At 51.6% G+C, this 18,859-nt stretch overlaps 2 protein-coding genes across 3 annotated transcripts; one reads left to right on the top strand and one right to left on the bottom strand.

Moving 5' to 3' along the window:
* Positions 1–61: 61 nt before the first annotated feature.
* On the top strand, positions 62–4,607 carry PRADC1 (protease associated domain containing 1). Of its 2 annotated transcripts, XM_040993221.1 has the most exons (5): positions 62–421; positions 2,810–2,910; positions 3,361–3,470; positions 3,685–3,852; positions 4,075–4,607. In XM_040993221.1, the coding sequence occupies exons 1-5, from the start codon at positions 355–357 to the stop codon at positions 4,193–4,195; spliced, it is 567 nt and encodes a 188-aa protein (XP_040849155.1). In that variant the 5' UTR covers positions 62–354; the 3' UTR covers positions 4,196–4,607. The 2 variants fall into 2 exon arrangements, with proteins under 2 accessions (XP_040849155.1, XP_040849156.1); XM_040993222.1 differs by lacking the exon at positions 3,685–3,852.
* Positions 4,608–5,029: 422 nt separating this feature from the next.
* On the bottom strand, positions 5,030–17,622 carry SMYD5 (SMYD family member 5). Its single transcript, XM_040993220.1, has 13 exons — positions 17,513–17,622; positions 13,591–13,699; positions 12,084–12,223; positions 11,534–11,655; positions 10,375–10,444; positions 9,735–9,839; positions 8,856–8,918; positions 8,636–8,706; positions 8,250–8,356; positions 7,799–7,855; positions 7,190–7,284; positions 6,527–6,597; positions 5,030–6,430 (listed from the first exon to the last, which is right to left on the bottom strand). Exons 1-13 carry the CDS (start codon positions 17,606–17,608, stop codon positions 6,277–6,279), a joined length of 1,260 nt encoding a protein of 419 aa, XP_040849154.1. The 5' UTR covers positions 17,609–17,622; the 3' UTR covers positions 5,030–6,276.
* Between the last annotated feature and the right edge of the window lie 1,237 nt (positions 17,623–18,859).

Consider the following 18,859-nt stretch of genomic DNA (forward strand, 5'->3'; position numbering starts at 1 on the left):
TCTGCCCAAGTCGGCCCGCCCGCAAGCGCTGTCCAGTACGGTCGGCTACAAACTAGGAACGCTGGGGCGGGCCTAAGGTGGAAGCCAGCAGCGGCTATTAAGAGTCTAGACCAATGAACCCTCGGCCCCACTTCTCTCGGCCAATAAGAAGTGGGCTACGAGGCAGTGGCAGTGAGTGTGGCTATATGGGCAGCCGCCCGAGCCAATCACCCCTGGGCCTCGTTTCCGTCCGCCAACCAGCCGCGAGAGCGGGTCTGTGGGCGGGAGGCCACCGCCGCTGTCAGGCGAAAAGTCCGACGAGGGACGCGCGGCCGGACCCCGGCAGGAAACGCGGCGCCCGGCCGGGCCCTGGAGATGGTCCCCGGCGCCGCGGGCTGGTGTTGTCTCGTGCTGTGGCTCCCCGCGTGCCTCGCGGCCCACGGTGAGCGGCAACGGGCGGGGCCGTGCATCGGGGTGGGGCTGGCCGTCCACCGGGCGCGCGTCCTGGGCCGCTGGGGGTGGGTGTGTGTGAGCGTGCACGGGTCACCTTGGGGACCCCCGCAAGTTGAGAAAAGGGCAGATCCGGAGACAGAAGCTGGAGTGAGGCGACGCTGGTCCCCGGGGACAGAAGCTGGGCGCTGGGCTTGCAGCTTTCCACGCCCCCATGCCAAAGCAGTTCCCCTCGACCCCTCTCCTACCTCCCTCATCCCTCAGCTGGCGCCTGCCTGGGGGATTTCGGGTGCGACCAGCAGGTACGGGAAGACAGCCAGAGATATGTATGTGAGCGTTCACTACACAGGCAGCGGCACACAGTGCTACACGTGGACACACACGCACAAGCTCACGCCTCCACACAGCTGGTCCGCACTGACACGATCACATACACGTGTACACCTGCACACACGTGAGTATGCACCTAGAGCCCACAGTTTACACTGAGAAGCACACACAGAGGCCAAGCAAGGGTTGGTGGGGAGAGGACCGGGTGTTTTAGGTTAATTTAGAAAGGCTTCCTGTGTCTTGACTAGGGGACCCTCACTTCCAGAAGGAAAGGCTGTGCAGCCTGGCCAGTTAACACCAGGCCAGCTAACGTCAGTTCCAACCCTGGTACATAGCAGAGTCCCTTGGTAGCTTGTTAACTGGTTGCAGCTTCCAGCCTTCAACATTTTTTAGTTCCTCTGGGCTAATAAGAAAACCAGGGACTCAAATCTAAGTATGACATAAATTTGGAAGCTGTAGAGAAATTCCTGTGTCCCAGAAAAATCTGGTTGTTCTGGCAGTTCTCTTGCTGGGTGCCAGTGGAGCTGGATGGAGTTGTTTATTCAAGCTGGAACACCTCCTCTAGCCTGACCACTAAGGGAGGCACTGGAGATTCAATCATTAACTGAGGCTACAGATTTACCATTCTCGCCCTAGTGGAAGAGGCAAACATAAAAATATCATGTGTCCTGTAAACAGTATTGTAAATCATGTTGAAAGTATCAATGGGGGCCGGGGGGGGGCGGAAGCACATTTTGGTTGAACAGAGAAGGGCAATCACAGAGACAGATTTCTGAGAATGACATGTGGGGCCATTATTGCAGCATGGCACGTTAAGCCACTGCTTGCAACACTAACATCCCTTATCTGAAAGCCAGTTGGAATCTCATGGCAGTTTTCCCTGTCAGTGTGCTTGGGGATGGCAGCAGAACACGACTCAAGTGCTTGGGCCCCTGCCACCCATGTGGGTCACCAGGATGCAGTTCCTGGTTTCTGCTTGGCCCAGACCTGGTGGTTGTAGCAATTTGGGGAATAAATAGTGGATGCAAGCCCTTCCCTCTCCTCCCACTGTCTCCTCCTCCCTTTTTTGCTCTTTGAAATAATTTGTATGTATACACACACACGTATGTATATATATGAGAAAATGGCATTTAAGCTGTGACTCAAGGGTAAGTAGGAATGAGGCAAGTAAGTAAAATGGGAGTGTCAACAGGGAAACTTCTGAGGAAAAGGGAAAGGCTTGTGGGAAGACCTGAAGTGAGAAACTGAACTGGTGTGGCCTGAACACAGATGCAGCTAGAGCAGTGGCCAATGACAGAGGAAGCAGGGTTTTATGGGCCACAATGAACAGTTTAGGTTTTAAATGCAAAGTCGCCGAGAGTATGAAAGCTAATTGCTAAGATGCTGTAAGCTCACTGGTGGTTGTTTGGGCAGTAGACCTGAGAGCAAGAATGCAGCCAGATAGAAGAGTTAAGAACCTGGAATATTAAAAAAAAAAAAAAAAAAAAGAATCTGGAATATTCAGGACAGGAGATGATAGTGGCTTAGCTAGGGGTACAGCACTGGAACCAGATGGAAGATATTATCTGCTGGTTCGCTCCACAAATGCTTGGGCCGGGCTGAAACTGGGAGCCATGAACTCAATGCAGGTTTCCCATGTGGGGAGCTTGGGCCATTACCACTGCCTCCCAGAGTCTGCATCTATAAGGATACGGAATCCTGAGCCTGCAGCAGGACTTGAATCCCGTACTCAAGTGGAGGCTGTAGTCTTACCCCCAGTGTCTTAACCACTGAGCAAAATGCCTGCCACAACGACCACACCTCCCCCTGAGACTCCCAGGCCCATTCCAAAGATGGAATAACCCTATGACTGTCCTCCCGACTCTCCTGAGTAAGCGACAGCAGCACAGATAAAGATAAATCTCAACTCTGTCCTCCCAGTGCACCTCCTGGGCAGGGGGACACAGGCATGGTTATAACCAGCCTATAGGAAGACATAGGGCCCATGTTGGGAAGCTGCACCTGCTTTTTCCCCAGGAGGCTGTTCATCTGTACTCTTTTTATCCTTCAGGCTTACGTGTCCATGACTATTTGTACTTCCAAGTGCTGAGCCCTGGGGACATCCGATACATCTTCACAGCCACGCCTGCCAAGGACTTTGGTGGTATCTTTGTAAGTCCAGAGAGGCAGATAGGTTATCCTCAGCCTTTCCCTGGCCTTGCTCTCATCCCACCTGAGTGGTAGGATAGGGAAGGGAGCAGAATCCAGGAGCTGCAGAGTAGAGGAAGGACACACGTCCCACTACTCCCTGAATAGACCCAGGCACCTCAGAGAAACAAGGTGTTTGGGGGTGGGGGGTAAAGCCGTGACAAGGGCACTAGGTTTCACTGCCTGTTCTACCCCTGCATTATGCCTCCGTGTAAGTGGTTTGCCCTCCTTGGGGTCTACAACCAACACCCCTTATCTCATGGAAAGCCTGTATGGGGGTATGACAACCAAACCTCTGTGAGAAACTACACCACACTTTACAAGGTGTGTACAAAGCCTGGGCAGTCAGCCCAGTCCTCCAGGTGAGCAGGTGTGCCTCCCTATGCTCACCTGTCCAAATGTCTAACTTTCCAGCACACAAGGTATGAGCAGATTCACCTTGTTCCTGCCGAACCTCCAGAGGCCTGTGGGGAACTCAACAACGGTTTCTTCATCCAGGATCAGATCGCTTTGGTGGAGAGGGGGTAAGGAGCGGACTGGCGTGGGGTAGACTCCAAGATGCTTGTCAGTGGTGCTACTTTGAAATAGCTTTCTAATCATTCACCTTTCCAAGGGTGCTTTTAGCTGCCAACTTAGGAGCTTTCCAGATTCTTCATGATCCCCCTTTCATTCTCCCAGGGTGCTGGTCTAAGGTGGGGGTTAGCCACCTGTCCCAGGGTTCATCATCACCTCTTCCAGGGGCTGCTCCTTCCTCTCCAAGACCCGGGTGGTGCAGGAGCACGGTGGACGGGCAGTGATAATCTCGGACAACGCAGTGGACAATGACAGCTTCTACGTGGAGATGATCCAGGACAGCACCCAGCGTACGGCTGACATCCCGGCCCTCTTCCTGCTTGGCCGAGATGGGTAAGGGCTCTTTGCCTGTAGCTTTAGCAGCACCTGTGAGGTGCTTTGTCTCAATAAGGTCAAGGGTAAGCACCAGTCCCTTCTTACAGGCTTCATGTTGGGGTACCCCAGTTGGGGGCCAAAAAATGTTCTAGGTTCTGAAACTCCCAGTAACTGGGTCAGTGGGACATGTTGGGGGTGCTGAGAAAGTGACCATCACCAGCTTTCTTCATGCCCTCCCAGCTACATGATCCGCCGCTCCCTGGAACAGCATGGGTTGCCATGGGCCATCATTTCCATCCCAGTCAATGTCACCAGCATACCCACCTTTGAGCTGCTACAGCCACCCTGGACCTTCTGGTAGAAGACTTGCTCCCACACTTCAGCCCTGAGACTGTGGGCTAGAAAAGGGAAACTGGAATTCTGCTATTTGCAATTTTGGAAGACCATGTGGGGATAGTGGAACTGACTTGAAGAAAATGGCCTTGGCCAGGCTAAGGGAAGCCAAACCACTGGCATTCCCTTTCCACAGGGCCAAAGAGGCCTCATGCTACAAGAAGTGGCAAGATCCAGGACCCTAGGCTTCTGGCTGGAATCTGGACCAAATGGAGTTAATGGCTGGCAGCCTGAGAGCCATCTATGTGACCTGTCACATGCCACCTGGTTCTAACCCCTCCCCTAGCCCAGGATCTTCTCACGGATAACCTTCATAGCAGTTGCTGGAGTGGTTTAAGGAACTGGTTTGGAGGCTCAATAAACCCTCACTGACTTTTTAGCAATAAAACTGCCTTACTGGGGTTACAACTGTGTCCTAGAATAAGCATGTGAAGTAGGAGAAGCTTACTGTTTGGTTGGACCCAAACTAGCATCTTGAAGGAAGGGAACGGGCCAAGAGGACCCAAGCTAAAACTGCTGTTCTCAAATCCCAACATAGCTTCCTGCCCAAGAGCTGAACTATATAGTTCAGTTCACTGGGAAGCAGTCATTCTGTAGCCAAAACAGATCTTTGTGGTCCCTTGCTCTGGGCACTGGGTATACTGGCATGATAGAAAGCAGATGAGACAAGAGGATGGGCCCACTCTGGGGGTCCTGGGGCCCCCATCTGCCACTGTTTGTTCTAACCTGTACCTGTCTCCCCTCCCTTCCCCTATGACTGCTGTATGCCCTGGGCAGTCTAGCCATTCTCCACAATGCATTCCTGCAGAGGCCTGTCACCACTCACATTTTATTGAGAATAGTGGGCAGGTGAGGCCAAGGTGTTGGCGACTGTGAAGGAGTAATGACCCAACAGGTAGGGTGTCAGCCAGGTGGGTTCCCTTGGGCTCCATGATCCTGGAGACCTATGGGTGGGTACCCATTCTCCCTGATCCCTCAAGCAAAGGGATGTGCAAGCCCCTCGGGGCAAGTTGGCAGGAAGGAATTAGGAGTGAGAGCTGCAGTTTCCACAGCAGCCAACCACAGGCTGGGAGGATGTGGTGCTCACATGGGGCAAACAAGGACACAGTGGGAGATGATCTCCAAATATCCAGCCCTTCTTCTAGGTTTCTGGAAGACATGAGAGTTCTTCCCTGAAAACAGAGACTGGAGCCAGGCAAGCCCTTCACTGACCCATCTCAATTGGCTCTAGGGAAGACTGGAGATCTGAGATGAAAGGGCAGAAGCCTGTCATCCCCCAAGTTCAGCCATGCTGCTCAAGTCCTCAGGAGGAAGAGGACATGAGAAAGGGTGGTACTCCCCTGCAGACCCCTCCCACAGAAGACAGAGGCCTCGTCTGTGCCTGACAGAGCCACTATTGTACCAGGGCCTAAGAGACAAGGCACAAGGTACAGAGATTCTGAAGTCTAGGGAAGAGGTTAGTCGCCACTGCTCCCAGTGTCCCAAGGAGGGAGCTGAGCCTTCTGGACCAGCCTTCCCCAGCAAAGAGCCCAAGGGTGGGTGACCTAGAGGCCCAGTTCTTTCTACCTCTCCCACACTGGGCTAGTGGTCAGGCAATTTGCCTTACCAGCTATAGCCATGGCAAGCAGAGGTGAAGCAGAAGGGTGCCTCACCACTTCCCGTCTGCTTTGATGAAATTAGCCTCTTCTCAGATTTACAACAGCAAGTGAGCTAGGAAGCAGCCCCGTGAATGGCAAGCATGGGCCGCAGGGAACAAGCGCTGTTAGGTCTGGAGCCTGGCCCCTGGCCCTCACACTCTATGGCACAAGAACCTAGAGGTGGGCCAAAGGAAAGCCTCAGTGACAGTGCAGGTCCTGAGCCAACTCAGCAGCAGTGTCCAGGGCGTGTGTTCTTGTAAGGATGGGAGGCTTGGGGTCCAGACTCCATGCTACTCTCTGGCACAGAGAGCTGGAAGGGGAAAGCAGGCAACAGGAGTGGGAATTCTTCCATGTCTCCTCTCTGAAGGAAGGGTCCCCTATCTGGCAGAGCCCCTTCCAGAGAGGGCCACAATCACACATCAGTCATTTCATCCCCAAGCTCTGCATCTTCTGGTTCTCCTTCCTCCTCCTCGTCATCATCTTCCTCCTCCTCCTCCGAAGTCACATTGGGCTCGTCAGCCTCTGCCACGCATTTGGGGCACGAGCAGACAAACAGATAGTTCTCCCTGAAAGAGTAGGGGGATAGTGAGATTGGGAAGTTAGACAGAAGCTGGGTTGGAGGACCCAGAACCCAGTTTCCCAACCCCATCCGCAACTGGCACCTGAGGATCTTGTGGCGGCTGTGGCGGCTGCGTTCTCGCTGACAGCAGTCTAAGTAACTGATACAGATTTCCTGCGGGGAGGAGAGAGATGGGGTCTGATGCTCTGTGCTTTCTGTAAGCGGGAAGAGGCTCTGCAACAGCTGCCCTATCTCCAATCATGGCCCCATCCCCAGGAGCTAACAGGCAGGCATTATGAAGTTCAACAGCAGGTGTTTAAGATGGAAAAGAGGCTGTGGTGAAAGCTCCTCGATGGCCAAGGTCTGTGGCTGGGATCAGAGCTTATCCTGTGTGCTCTGGAAGAAGATTCAGTCGGGCTCTGTGTACTGTATTCGGGGTGCAGAACCCACCCCTACATCAGAACTCTATGACTAAAGACACTGTTACCTTCTGCTTTCCTAAAAGTTATATATCTGTTGATCGAAAGGTGCCAGAGACAGGAATTTGAGCATACAGCTGTCCCTCAAACACTGCTCAGACTTTCTGGAATTATTTTTTGTTTAATTGGGGTAGGATTAGTACTTACCCATGAGCCAAGAAATGAGAACCGACAGACATGCAGAAATTGAACCCAACAGGTTGTGCCCTCCGGGGTTTAGCCACCACCACTCCAGATCCTATAAGGCCCATTGCCCACCCAATCTTTCAGCAGCCCTGACCCCTCACCTCTCCTGGGTTAATATCCTCCAAGGCGGTGACATGCAAGAGGAAGTTGTTTTCTGGGAAGGAGGTTTCTGCATTGGGGACACAGCTGTGGTTGCCTGGATCACAAGAGACAGGTGATAAGGCTTACTGGCTTAAAAAATAGCTTTAATTCTGCAGAATACTGATCCTGTAACTCCTTGCTCTGATCCCTAATCCAGGCTGAGCAGGGCCTAAATCCTACTTCTTGATTCCCCAGCCCGTGCTTTTTCCCAAAGGCCACAGAGCACAGGTACTAGCACACTCCCTCATCACTCCTCACTGCAACCTGCCGTGACCAGCCAGCTCCAGGCTCAGCCACACTCCCACTGCCTGGCACATGGAGGGTCAGGGCTCTGAAGGGATGCCAAGAGTGACAGCTCTGTGCCCATCTCAGCATGGAGGCTGACCCACTGTAAAGCTTATGCACATATTGACGAACAAGCCAAAGGAAGGAAGGAAAAAAGGAAAAGGGAAAGACAAGACAACCCAGTTCCCAGCATCAAGCCTATCAGCCTAGAAAGGGCCAGCAAAGAAGGTGACCTGAGGTTAGGAGGCCAACCAGGAAAGGCAGACCTCTGGGCCAGAACTCACAGCAGCTCTGAAGTACAAAAAGGCCGGATCCTTCACAGTTAAGAAATTCACCAGTCGCTGCAAAATGGTAATATACAGATGTTAGTCTAGCCATTTTACACATAGGAAACTAGGCTTGCAAGGATGGTACTGGCTTCATTTCCTGTTTCCCCACCACACTAAGGCACCCAGCCCCTACCACTTCACCTCAGCTTCTGCTGAGGCACAAGTCCTGCTCTTCTGTCTGTGACATCACCCTATTTGTCCAGTACTCCCCTTCCAGCATGGAGCCTCTGGATGGAGCTTGGAGCTGTTTCTTGATTGTGTATCCTGTGGGCAAACCCGAGGCTCCCCACAGGTACAGAAGAAATTCCCTTCCCTCACTACTGAGCACACCCCGGGAGACACTGTGTTGGCCACCTGTCTGGGGGCTCTCCAAGGCTGGGGGCAGCCCAGGCCCTGTCTCACCAACCTGCCTCGATGTCCTTGTACAGCTGGTCAATGAAGGCGTCCAGCTGCTCGCGGTCCTGAGGCTTCAGCTCCAGGGCATCACAAGCATGGACCCACTGGCTCAGGGAGCTGGGGGCCAGGCAGGCCGTGAATGGAAAGCAAGCAGCACAGGTCACAGAGCTCCCCAACTCCAGGCAAAGGGGTCTCCTGTTGCCACCCCATTTCTCCAGCAAGCCAAGGCTACCCAGGGCAGACCCCACTGCCTCACTGACTGCCACTGCTGTGTCCAGTTCAGTGCTCTCTGGCATTCACACTACTCCACCCCAGTCTTGGAAGGAGCTGTGGTTACCTTCCTGAATCAATCTCCCCACTAAGGGACCAATCCCACCACTCAACATCTCTCCTAACCTGGTCCCGATCCCTTGGCCATTGGTCCCAACCAGAGCAAAGAGAGACCGGAATCCATCTGGAGTGAACCACTGTGAAAGGGAGAGGAGATGATGGCTCAGCAGCTTACTTTTCTCCTGTCAGTCCTCCTGACTCCAGAAGACCCAGCTTGGCTTTGGCTGGACTATCCTGGGGGCAGGTGTTCCTGGTGGCAACCATGGTCCCACCCTCCCACACTCACCTGGCTGAGCGCTTCCTCATAAAGGGCCTCAGTGAAGAGTCTCCGCAGCAGTTCCAGCTGGCCCTGGGACAGAGGAAGCAGGGAGCTGTAGTAGTCCCCACAGAAGTTTCCAGGAGGGCCCAGAAGACAACAGAAAGGTACAGGGCCCAGAAGACAACGGAAAGGGACAGGGCCAGCTCTGCAGATGGCGCCCCCTGCCCTCCTGGGATCTCTGGCAGGCTACTGGCCTGCTCTAAGCTAAGGGCTCAATCCAAATATCTCCTCGTTTCCAAGTCCTTGTAGCAGCAGAGCCTGTGTCCTCGGGACCACTTTCAGACCCACCTGGCCCCAGCCCTCAGCCTGACTTGGCTCTCCCTTCCTCAGAATTCAGTGCGGGAGGCCCAGCCCACCCACCTTCCTTTCACACAGCAGACTTCATCCAGCCAACCCTGGATGGAAGCCTGCTGTCCCCAGGGCGAATATACATTCTTTGCCTGGGAATGGGCAGGTAGTACACTGGGTCAAGGAGTACAGCAGTACCCACTGCTTTCAAACCTTGTACACCCCAACCTTCCATTTTCCACTGGGCCTGGTTTGCCCACTGTCATCCTCTGACAAGGCACTTGCCTTGCAATGCCACATAAAGCACACACATGGCAAGGCATCTGAGCCCTTGTTCCTCTGCCACCATCCCACTTTCATACTTCCCAATTTTAGGTGCACATCAGGTCTGCAAGTGTAAACAGCACCAAGAACGTATGGCCTCTGAATGGATTTGAGGGCCCAGGTTCTAATCATTTCCTATAGCTGGGAGAAGACCAAATGCAGAGCTCCTCACCCATAGCCACAGACATGTCAGACTTTTGTGGGAGGGAAGAGATGTCATAGGAGGAGACTGACCTTGAATTTGTCCCCCAGGAGTTTGTGGACAATCTCCTCCTCCTCATTGGCTGTCTTGTTACAGAACTGGGAAAAGAGCCTGAGCCAACGGTCCTTGTCTTTCGCCTACAGGGAACAAACAGACTGACATTGTGACACCCAGCTGCCCATGAGGGAGGGACAGTCTGTGTTTCTAAAACCTTGGTCGTGAGGGAAGTATTACCCTCCAGGAGCTTGGAGAAGCCCTTTCTCCGCTGGAATGGCTTCCTCCCCTGCTGGATCAGAGCTAGCCAATTCAACCACACATGGGAAAGCAGAGAAAGAGGCTGAGTCTGACAGGCAAACTAGCAGGGGTCCAAGAGGCTTCTCTCACTTTATGTTAGAGGCACAGCCCTGAAAAAAGTGATTTTGCACTGAGTGCATGAATAGCTGCTACGTAAGACATCTTCCCAAAAATGCAAAAAGCTACCGGCCACATGGGCCCCCACCCCCTACTCCCCACGCCTGATTTATGTTTAGCTTACTCCTACGTATTATTCTACACAGCTAGCAGCTCCACTTTGGGAAGCCAGGAATAAGCTGGGGCCTTGATATGAGGGGTCTGAGCCCGAGGACTAAATGGGGCCAGGAAGCTATCTTGGGGAGGACCAGGTGGGCTCACCTGCTTCACCGTGGCCACCATCCGGGCCATCAACATGATGCTTGCAGTCTCGGGGGGATAGTGAACACTCCTGAGGAAAAAGAAAAAGTCTGCCTGAGAATTTTCTCCCTAAGGATGCAAAAAAATGTGACACTTTTTATAATGTCGTTGGTGGGAATGAAAATTAGCACAGCCACTACAGAAAACAGGATAAATGTTCCTGAGGAAATTAAAAACTGGTCTACCATATGATACAACTTTCCCACTTTGGGGCGTATTCCAAAGAAAATGAAATCAGCGTATTAAAGAGATACCTGAACTCCCCTATCCATTTCAGTGCCATTCACAATAATCAAGATATGGAATCAACCAAGGTGTCTATGGAGGGGTGACCAGATAAAGAAAACACAATATTTAGGGAATGGAGTATTAATCAGCTACAAAAAAATAATGAAACTGTCATTTATGGCAACATATGACAGGCTGGGAGAATATTACATTAGGTAAAACAAGCCAAACAGAAAAACAAATACCACATTTCTCTCACATGTAAAATATTAATTCCTAAAAAACTGGGAAGGTAGGGTGAAGGGGAGTTGGAAAAGATCAGACAGCGGACACCAAGTTACAGCTGCAGAGGAGGAGCAAGCACTTGCATTCTATAGCACAGGATGACCTGAATCACAATTGTATCACTTCATAAACAACTAGAACAGATGAATTTGAAGGTCCTCAACAATAAGACATAATAAATGCTAAAAGATGGGAAACATTAATTACCCTGATTTGATCACACATTGGATACCCCAGAAATGTGCATGATGGTATGCCAATTAAGAACCAAGAAAGGAAAATAAAGTGCTCTCCACAGCAGCTGAGCTCAGGGAAGCCCAGCCCGAAGGCTACCGAGAGAGAAACCTTTGTGCCAATACCATCAATATGCAAGGACAAGCAGTCACAGAGAGGAGCCGAGGCAGGACTCTACAGCCTATGGGCTTAGTGCAACTCAGTCTAAGGATCTTTTACTGAGGCTGGCTGGAGCGGCAGCCCAGAGTAAAGGTACTGTGACTGCTAAGAATGCAGGAGAAATCTGGGGGTGCTGGAAGCATGAGGAAGAGGACAACATCTGCTGACCCCAGGCAGACAGGGAGGGAAAGATAAGGGAAAGGAGGGGACCTACCTCCATGCCTCCTGCAGCTTATTGAGAGGATGCAAGGGGTCATCCTGCGAGGGGCCCAGGCACAGGACCTGATGGTACTGTTCAGCAGCCGCCAGCCGACATTCTGCACTGCAATACATCACCTGTTGGGCAGTGGGGAGGTCAGCACCCCCAGGAAGTGCGGCAGCGAGGCACAGGCTTCCCATGTGGTCCTCACTTCTCGCAGTCCCGCAACACAGGCCTGGAACTGCAACTCAAAGGTACTATGGAGATGAGAAAACATAGATGCCCTGGGGCCTATGGGAGGCGCCCCTGAGCCAGGCCTGGGAACCCATGGGAAGGAGAGAGAGCTTTTCAGGCAGCGGAAGAAGGCAAGCATTCACCAGGTCTATTCTCTAGACAGCAGAGCTGGGGCAGTGAAGATGAAACCAGAACACTATCTGAGCCTTTTCAGTGTCTTACTCAATGCTGTGGTTCTCATGGGCCAAGGTTAGATGGGCCTCCCCAGTGAAGAATTCAGCCAAAGCACCCTCACCTGCCCTCTTCCAGGTACACTCCCCCAGATGCTCACCTGGCAGTGGGGACAGTGCTGGTGGAGGTCCTTGCGCACAGTGCATAGCTCCGGATGAGGCAACACTTGGCCTGGCTTCCCAGTGAGCCTCTGCGCATTCTCTTCTGCCTTCTCCAGTGCTCGAAGGCAGTGGTCACAGGCTGAGGGTGTGAGCCACACAGGACAACATGTCGAAAGCCACATCTTTCCTTTTCAAAGCAAAGGGCTAGAAGGGTACCTGGCACACTGCATACATTCCATAAAACATGTGGAGAACATGGGGACAGTACTGTGGTGTAGCAAGTTAAGCCTTGACCTGTGGTGCTGATATACCATATGGGTAGTAGTTTAAGTCCCAGCTGTTCTACTTCCAACTCAGCTCACTGCTAATGCTCCTGAGAAAGCACTGGAAAAGTGCTTGGGTCCCTGCACCCACATGGGAGACCTGGAAGAAGCACCAGGCTCCTGGCTTTGGACAGGCACAGATCCAACCATTATAGCCATTTTGGGAGTGAACTGGCAAATAGAAGACTTCTCTCTCTCTCTCCCTTTCTCTCTTTGTAACTCTGCCTTTCGATTAAAAACAAATAAAACAAATGTATATATATATATATATATATATGGAGTAAATAAAGGACCACATGAATGAATGAAAGCGTGAATGAACAAATGAATTCCACAGTGCATCTTTAGGGAGTGATCTGCTCCTCCCTCTCAGGAACTGCCCAACCCTTCCTATCCAGCTTTCCATGCTTCTCTGTCTGCACTCCTCCAAACACCTCCACGTGGAACTTTGCCTTCATTCAGTAGCCAATGACCCTCCTCTCCATTAGACTCTAGTGTGGTAAGTGTAAAAAGAGTATACAGCCAACAAAGCTGCTACCATCTGCTACTGATTTTTTTTTTAAAGAAAGATTTGCTCATTTGAAAGGCAGAGTGACTGAAAAACAAAAAGAGATGGATAGATATTCTATTCCATCCACTGAGTCACTCCTTAAAAGCCTGCAACACTCAAGGGTGGCCAGACTGAAGCCAGGAGCCAAGAACCCGACTCTCTCACACAGGTGGCAAGGACTTGGGTCATCTGCTCCCTACAAGAAATGCTGGAAGGAAAATGATTGCAACTGGATGTGGGACAGAATCCCAGGCACTCTGACATAGGATATAGGCATCCTAAGTGGCAGTTTAACCCATGTGCGAAAATACTTGCCCAACACTATATGCTACTGACCCCCAAACTCTTTGAGCAAGAGACATATGTCCCTTCTTGGTGGAGGGCCCACATGGGCATGAAGTCCTTCAGCACACCATCTACTAGCCCACAGGGCTAAACACCAAATCCTGCCACCCAGCTCCCAACGTGGAGGATGGACAGAGGGGTGGTATGCAGCCACAGGTCTCAGGGGAAGACATCTTTTCCCTCAGCACCTGGTGTTCTAGATATATCGGCCACTAGGGATGCACACGGCTGTCTTCCACACAAAAGTCACTGGCCCCAGAGCCACAGAGGTGGTTAAGATGTACTTACCTCGGTAGCGATAAAGTGCATTCCAGAGAAACTGTGCAGCCACTAGGGGCCGTTCAACAAAGATGGTCTCCCCCTTCCGGATCAGCTGTGTGGCAAACAGTCCCTTTCCCTAGAATGACAGCGAGAACAGCAGAGACCTAACCAAGGGCACAGGGAGTGGCTCCACCAGCCTCCTAGGGCACCCTCCACAACTGTTCCTCGGGAGAGGCAGCTCTGACCTGCTTTCAGTCACATGCATTCAGAGAGGAAGACCTGTGAAGGACAGACTGCTCCAAGAGGAGCAGACTGTGCAGAGAAGAGCCAACGTTCTGGCTGCCTGGGACCTTGTGTCACCTCCTCCAGGAGCTGTAACAGCAAGCCCCTGTCTCTAAGTCAGCTATGTGTCCCTCCAGGATCCTGGTAGTGTGGCAGATAAATGGCAGAACATGGGGAAAGGGGGCCTACTCTGGGGAAGAACATGCCTTCTTCCTTGATCAGTTGAGGCCCACAGCACCTGGCACAGTGCCTGCCAAGTTCTTAGGGGCTTCACTGAAAGGAACAAGTTATTCTAGCCCTCGTTCTAATGTTCACTGCAGTATGCCTTGGAGACACTCACTTTAATTCTTCGCCTCCGCTTCCCAGGAGTATTTCAGTAAATCCTACCTGGATGTGAGGGTACAATACAGGCTAATTAGCTCATGAGCTCTGGCTCCTTACAACTTAATGTGAAGGAAGTAGACAGGCAACACGGGTGTCGCTGTGCTCCTAGTTCAGAAATACAGAACCTCAGGCCTTATTCCAGGCCAGCTCAATCAGAATCTATATTTCCAGAAGGTACATGGGTAATTCATATGCATATTAAAATTTGAGAAGCCCTAGTCCAGTATACTAGACACCTCTGGGAAGGGATGGATGATCTGGTTTCTCTCAAATGTGTGAGAGGACTCAGGGGATGGGCTTCAGAATTCAGGCAGTCATCAGGCACACTGTACACTTACACCCACCACCTTATTGGGACAAGAGAGGTGGTGTCCCTGCCAACACTGAGCTACTACAACAGAGAGAAACTTAAAAAAAAAAAAAAAGAAAAGAAAAAGCTTGGTCCGGCAGCAGAATGTCCTGTCATTATAACATCCCAAGTCGCTTCCTGCTTCCTTTTAGCATGGAACTCAGAACAAGATGGCGCAGGCCCTGAGCAATCCATGAGCCAGGAGTGGTGTTGACCCTACCAGCAGAACAGAAGATGTGAAACAAGAGCAGGTGGCAGGAGCTGTTTTCCTCTCCCCCAAAGCCATACCCCCATGCCTTACAGCCCCTGGCACCAATGGAGTAAAGTAAAAACCCAGCCCTCCTCTAAACAAGAACTCCAGCAATGTGACAATCCCAGCTCTCAGTATCAGGTAGATAGAGATCTCTTCTTTTTTTCCTGAGGTCCAGTGCAGTAATCAAAACCAATGGAAAAGAATCAAGGGTTGGTCTTTTATGAAGACACTTCTCCCCCAGGCAGATAAAGACATTTTTTTAAAGATTTATATTATTTTTATTGGAAAGTCAGATAAACAGAGAGAAAAAGAGACAAAAAGATCTTTCATCTGATGATTCACTCCCCAAGTGGCCACAATGGCCAGAGCTGAACCAATCCAAAGACAGAAGCTCAGAAATTCCTCCAGGTCTCCCACATGGGTGCAATGTCCCAAGGCTTTGGGCCGTCCTCAACTGCTTTCCCAGGCCACAAGCAGGGAGCTGGTTGAGAAGTGAGGCCGCCTGGATTAGAACTAGCGACAACAAACAACCAAACAAACAAAACAGCAGCCATATGGGATCCAGGCGCGTGCAAGGCGAGGACTTTACCACTGTGCCAGACCAGAAAAGGCCCATTTGTAAGAGACTGCAAGGGCTGGTACAATGGTTAAACTGGCTAATCTTCCACCTGCCACAACCAGCACTCATATATCCCAGTTGTTTCGTTTCCCATCCAGCTCCCTGTTTACAGCCCAGGAAAGCAAAGGAGGATGGCCCAAAGGCTTGGGACCCTGTACTCATGTGGGAGACCTGAAGAGGCTCCTGCCTTTGCATTTGGCCCCAGTTCTAGTTGTTGCAGCCATTTGGAGAGTGAGTCGACTAATGAAAAGAACTTTCTGTCTCTCTTTCTCTCTGGAAATCTGCCTTTCCAATAAAAATAATTCTTTAAAAAATACATCATTAAAAAAAAAGAAGACTACAAAATTTGATTAAACAGGGATTTTCTAGAAAAACACAAATGGACAAGACTGAATTCAAAAGGTACAAAGCCCAGGCTAATAAGCGTGATGCCATCTGGGTAGCATGAAATCAGTAGGACATTGGGCCCGGCGCGGTGGCGCAGTGGTTAAAGAAATCAGTAGGACATTGCAGGAGACATCCACCAAGCATAGCTGTATCCCTGGCATCATAATTGGCAAATTTTTAAAACCATTCCTACCAATATCCATAAAAGCAATAAAAACCGACCCAAAACATATCCCATGATGCCCTTTGTCAATCTAGCTTCATTGAGCCAGTTCCCTGCAGTTTTCAAAAAATTAGTCATTTCATGCTATTTAAACTACTGAGTTACAGAGAAAGAAAAGTAGAAAGCTTCTCCATTTTACCAAAAAAAAAAAAAAATAAGCTGAATGTCCATGTGTTCACCTGAAGGAGCACAAAGACAAAAAAAAAAAAAAAAAAAACACAAATCAATCTGACTTGATAACTATAGAGACATAAAAAACTCAGGGGAAAATAATCCAAAACTTGTTTGCAAGTCCAGGGAAGTGTGTGGTTTTGTCCAGCAGTGGGTCAGACGTGGACCTGGAGACGGGGACTAGATGGGATTCTGATAAATGGCTGTTACAGGAAGACTGAGGAGTTCTGCCAGAACAGGCCTGAGTGGAACTGAGACTATCACCGCGTGGGCCACCCAACAGCACCAGCTGTGTGAGCAAAAGCTTGAGACCAAGCGGACAGGGGTACAGCTTCCCAGGGAAGGCCAGAGAGTGAGGGAAGGCTGGACTGGGAAACCGGGTCAATGTGAAGATGCTGAGAGCAGGGTGCGTTTCACCAGAGGCCTACCATTGCTGGACAAGAACCCGAGTGCCTCAGTCAGCACACACGGCCAGTTACACCATCCCACCAGGAAACCTCCCCCCTCCAAAAAAATCAAAGGGAAAAGATAACTAGGAAAGAAAAACAGTGATGAAAGGATGTTTGTACAGAAACTGAACAAGATATCTGATCCTGCAGTGACCAAAAAAGGATGAGAAGGGCCCAAAGACTGCTCCACCGAATGGTGGCCCTCAGGTTACAAACTACCCTCCTTCTGCCGCTTCATCATCTGAATGTGCATATTCTTGCAGAACAAGTGAAGAGAACTGGGAAAGATTACTTTTTCCTCCCTCCTTTGAATTTTTGTTTTCCACAATGAACTTTTAAAACACGGCGATTGAAAAAATGACACAATGATGTCATTTTCTTGCTTGAAACTCTTCAAATGCCACCCCTACCCCACCCCACCCCACCCCCGCCCCGTCCCGTCCCGCCTTTGGGCTCTGCTCCAAATTCTTCCGCTCTGCAAGGATCCAGCCTCTCTCCTCCTCCACTCTCGGCTTCACCTCCCTCGGAAAGTTCCCTCAAGACCCACGCCTTTTTCTACCTCGGCTCTCTGTCAGGCACGACCCTGCTCAACCAGGCCCACCAACCCCGCCCCGAGCTGCCGCCGCAGCATGGCTGGCGGCCCGACCGGGTTCCGCTGCGAGCCGCCGAGCACGGAGACCCCGGGAGCCTCGATCCACGGCAGGATCGAGCCAGGAACCTAACGGGTGGGGACAGGGCCGCAGCGTCCGCGCAGCACAGGAGCCCCCAGGAGCTGGCCTTCAAAGCCGGGATGCGGTGGGGGTGTCCCAGCGAGGTCCACCCCGGTCCTCACCTTGGCGCTGCTCACGAAACGGACTTCCACGGCGACCCGGGCCCGACCCGCCACGCCCACGCAGAAGGAGAACACGTCGCACATGGAGGCCGCCATCTTGGGCGCGCCTCCGCCTTCTGACCCTTGACCCCGTCGCCGACCCTGGAGGCCCCGCCCCTCCTCCGGCTGGAGAAGCGCGCGAGTGTTTGCGCGGCTTTGCGCTCTGGCGAGTCGGCGTTTGTAAGTCCCTTAGCTCGTGAAACGGGTGTCACGGGACCTGCCTTTGTGCGTTTACCCCCTCTGAGGTCTCGAAGCGCTCTGTGGCTGGCGTGTGCCGCTGCCTGTGTGTGAGCAGGTCCCAATGTATGTGTACGCGCGCACCTATGACTACCCCTGGCATCGCCGCACCGAGAGCTGTGTGACCGAATAGGAGCTTTTTTGGTCCTAGCCGAGGTGTGGGACAACAGAGGGCCGACTCGCGCCTGTCCTCTCCGGCCCTCAGCTTGCAAGTAAGGACTAGCTAATACCCTGGGGCTGCTCCACACCACCCCTGACATCAAAACATGCTGTATTCAGGGGAATTTGAAATCAGAGAGTCCTAGAGTCAGATTCTCCAGTAGATTCAGGGATCTGGGGACTGGGACTGTGGCATTGCGAATTAAGACTGCAGCCTGATGCCAGTTTGAGTCCTAGCTACTCCACTTCCCATCCAGCTCCCTGCTAATATGCCTGGGAAAGCAACAATTGAGGGCCAGAGTAGCTTGGGCCCCTCCCTGCCACCTGCATGGGAGACCTGGGAGAAGTTCTTGGCTTCTAGCTTTGAACCATCCCAGCTCCTGTCTTTGTTGCCAACTGGTGAAAGAACCTAGTGGATGAAAGATACTCTTTCAATTAAATAAGTAAATCTTAAAAAATAAAGAGTCCACAGTGGATTTCAGGTCTGAGATGCAGAAGGTGGGTGCAGAAGTGTGACAGGCATCATTGAGAAAGTGGAAGAGAGGCAAGTTCTTTCCTTCAAAAGCTCCAGAAGACTAGGAAACACTGGCCTGCAGCCAGCATGACCCACAGCTAGCCTCACCTCTGTGCCTTACTTTATTTTTGTGTCCCCCCAGTTGATTCTTTGTTCCTTGAAGAGAGCTGTGTCAGCACACACCGTGGGCTCATGGTGGTGTTGGGAGACTGGAGGGAGCCCAGTCACTGCTGGACAGGTAACTTGGTATGTGCCCCTCCCCTTGAGAGCCATTTCTTGGAAGCCACCTGCAGCCAGTTTCCTTTCATTTACTGTTAACTTTGGTCAGAGTAGGGCTGGTTCTAGGCCCTTCTGTAGGCCACTTCTCCTTTGCTTGCCTCAGAAAAGGGCTCTGGGAG

Source organism: Ochotona curzoniae, unplaced genomic scaffold, assembly GCF_017591425.1.
Source record: "Ochotona curzoniae isolate NIBS_2020 unplaced genomic scaffold, NIBS_Ocur_1.0 contig_883, whole genome shotgun sequence".
Taxonomy (NCBI): domain Eukaryota; kingdom Metazoa; phylum Chordata; class Mammalia; order Lagomorpha; family Ochotonidae; genus Ochotona; species Ochotona curzoniae.

Bases quoted from the DNA above. Each gene is read 5' to 3' on its own strand.
- SMYD5 (XM_040993220.1), bottom strand. From the start codon at position 17,608: ATGGCGGCCTCCATGTGCGACGTGTTCTCCTTCTGCGTGGGCGTGGCG. The intron at 9,840-10,374 runs GTGAGCCCACCT...TGTTCCCTGTAG, and splicing joins TGGTGGCCACGGTGAAGCAG to GCGAAAGACAAGGACCGTTG. The intron at 6,598-7,189 runs GTGAGGGGTCAG...TCCTCCCCGCAG, and splicing joins AGGATATTAACCCAGGAGAG to GAAATCTGTATCAGTTACTT.
- PRADC1 (XM_040993221.1), top strand. From the start codon at position 355: ATGGTCCCCGGCGCCGCGGGCTGGTGTTGTCTCGTGCTGTGGCTCCCC. The intron at 422-2,809 runs GTGAGCGGCAAC...TTTATCCTTCAG, and splicing joins CGCGTGCCTCGCGGCCCACG to GCTTACGTGTCCATGACTAT. The intron at 2,911-3,360 runs GTAAGTCCAGAG...CTAACTTTCCAG, and splicing joins AGGACTTTGGTGGTATCTTT to CACACAAGGTATGAGCAGAT.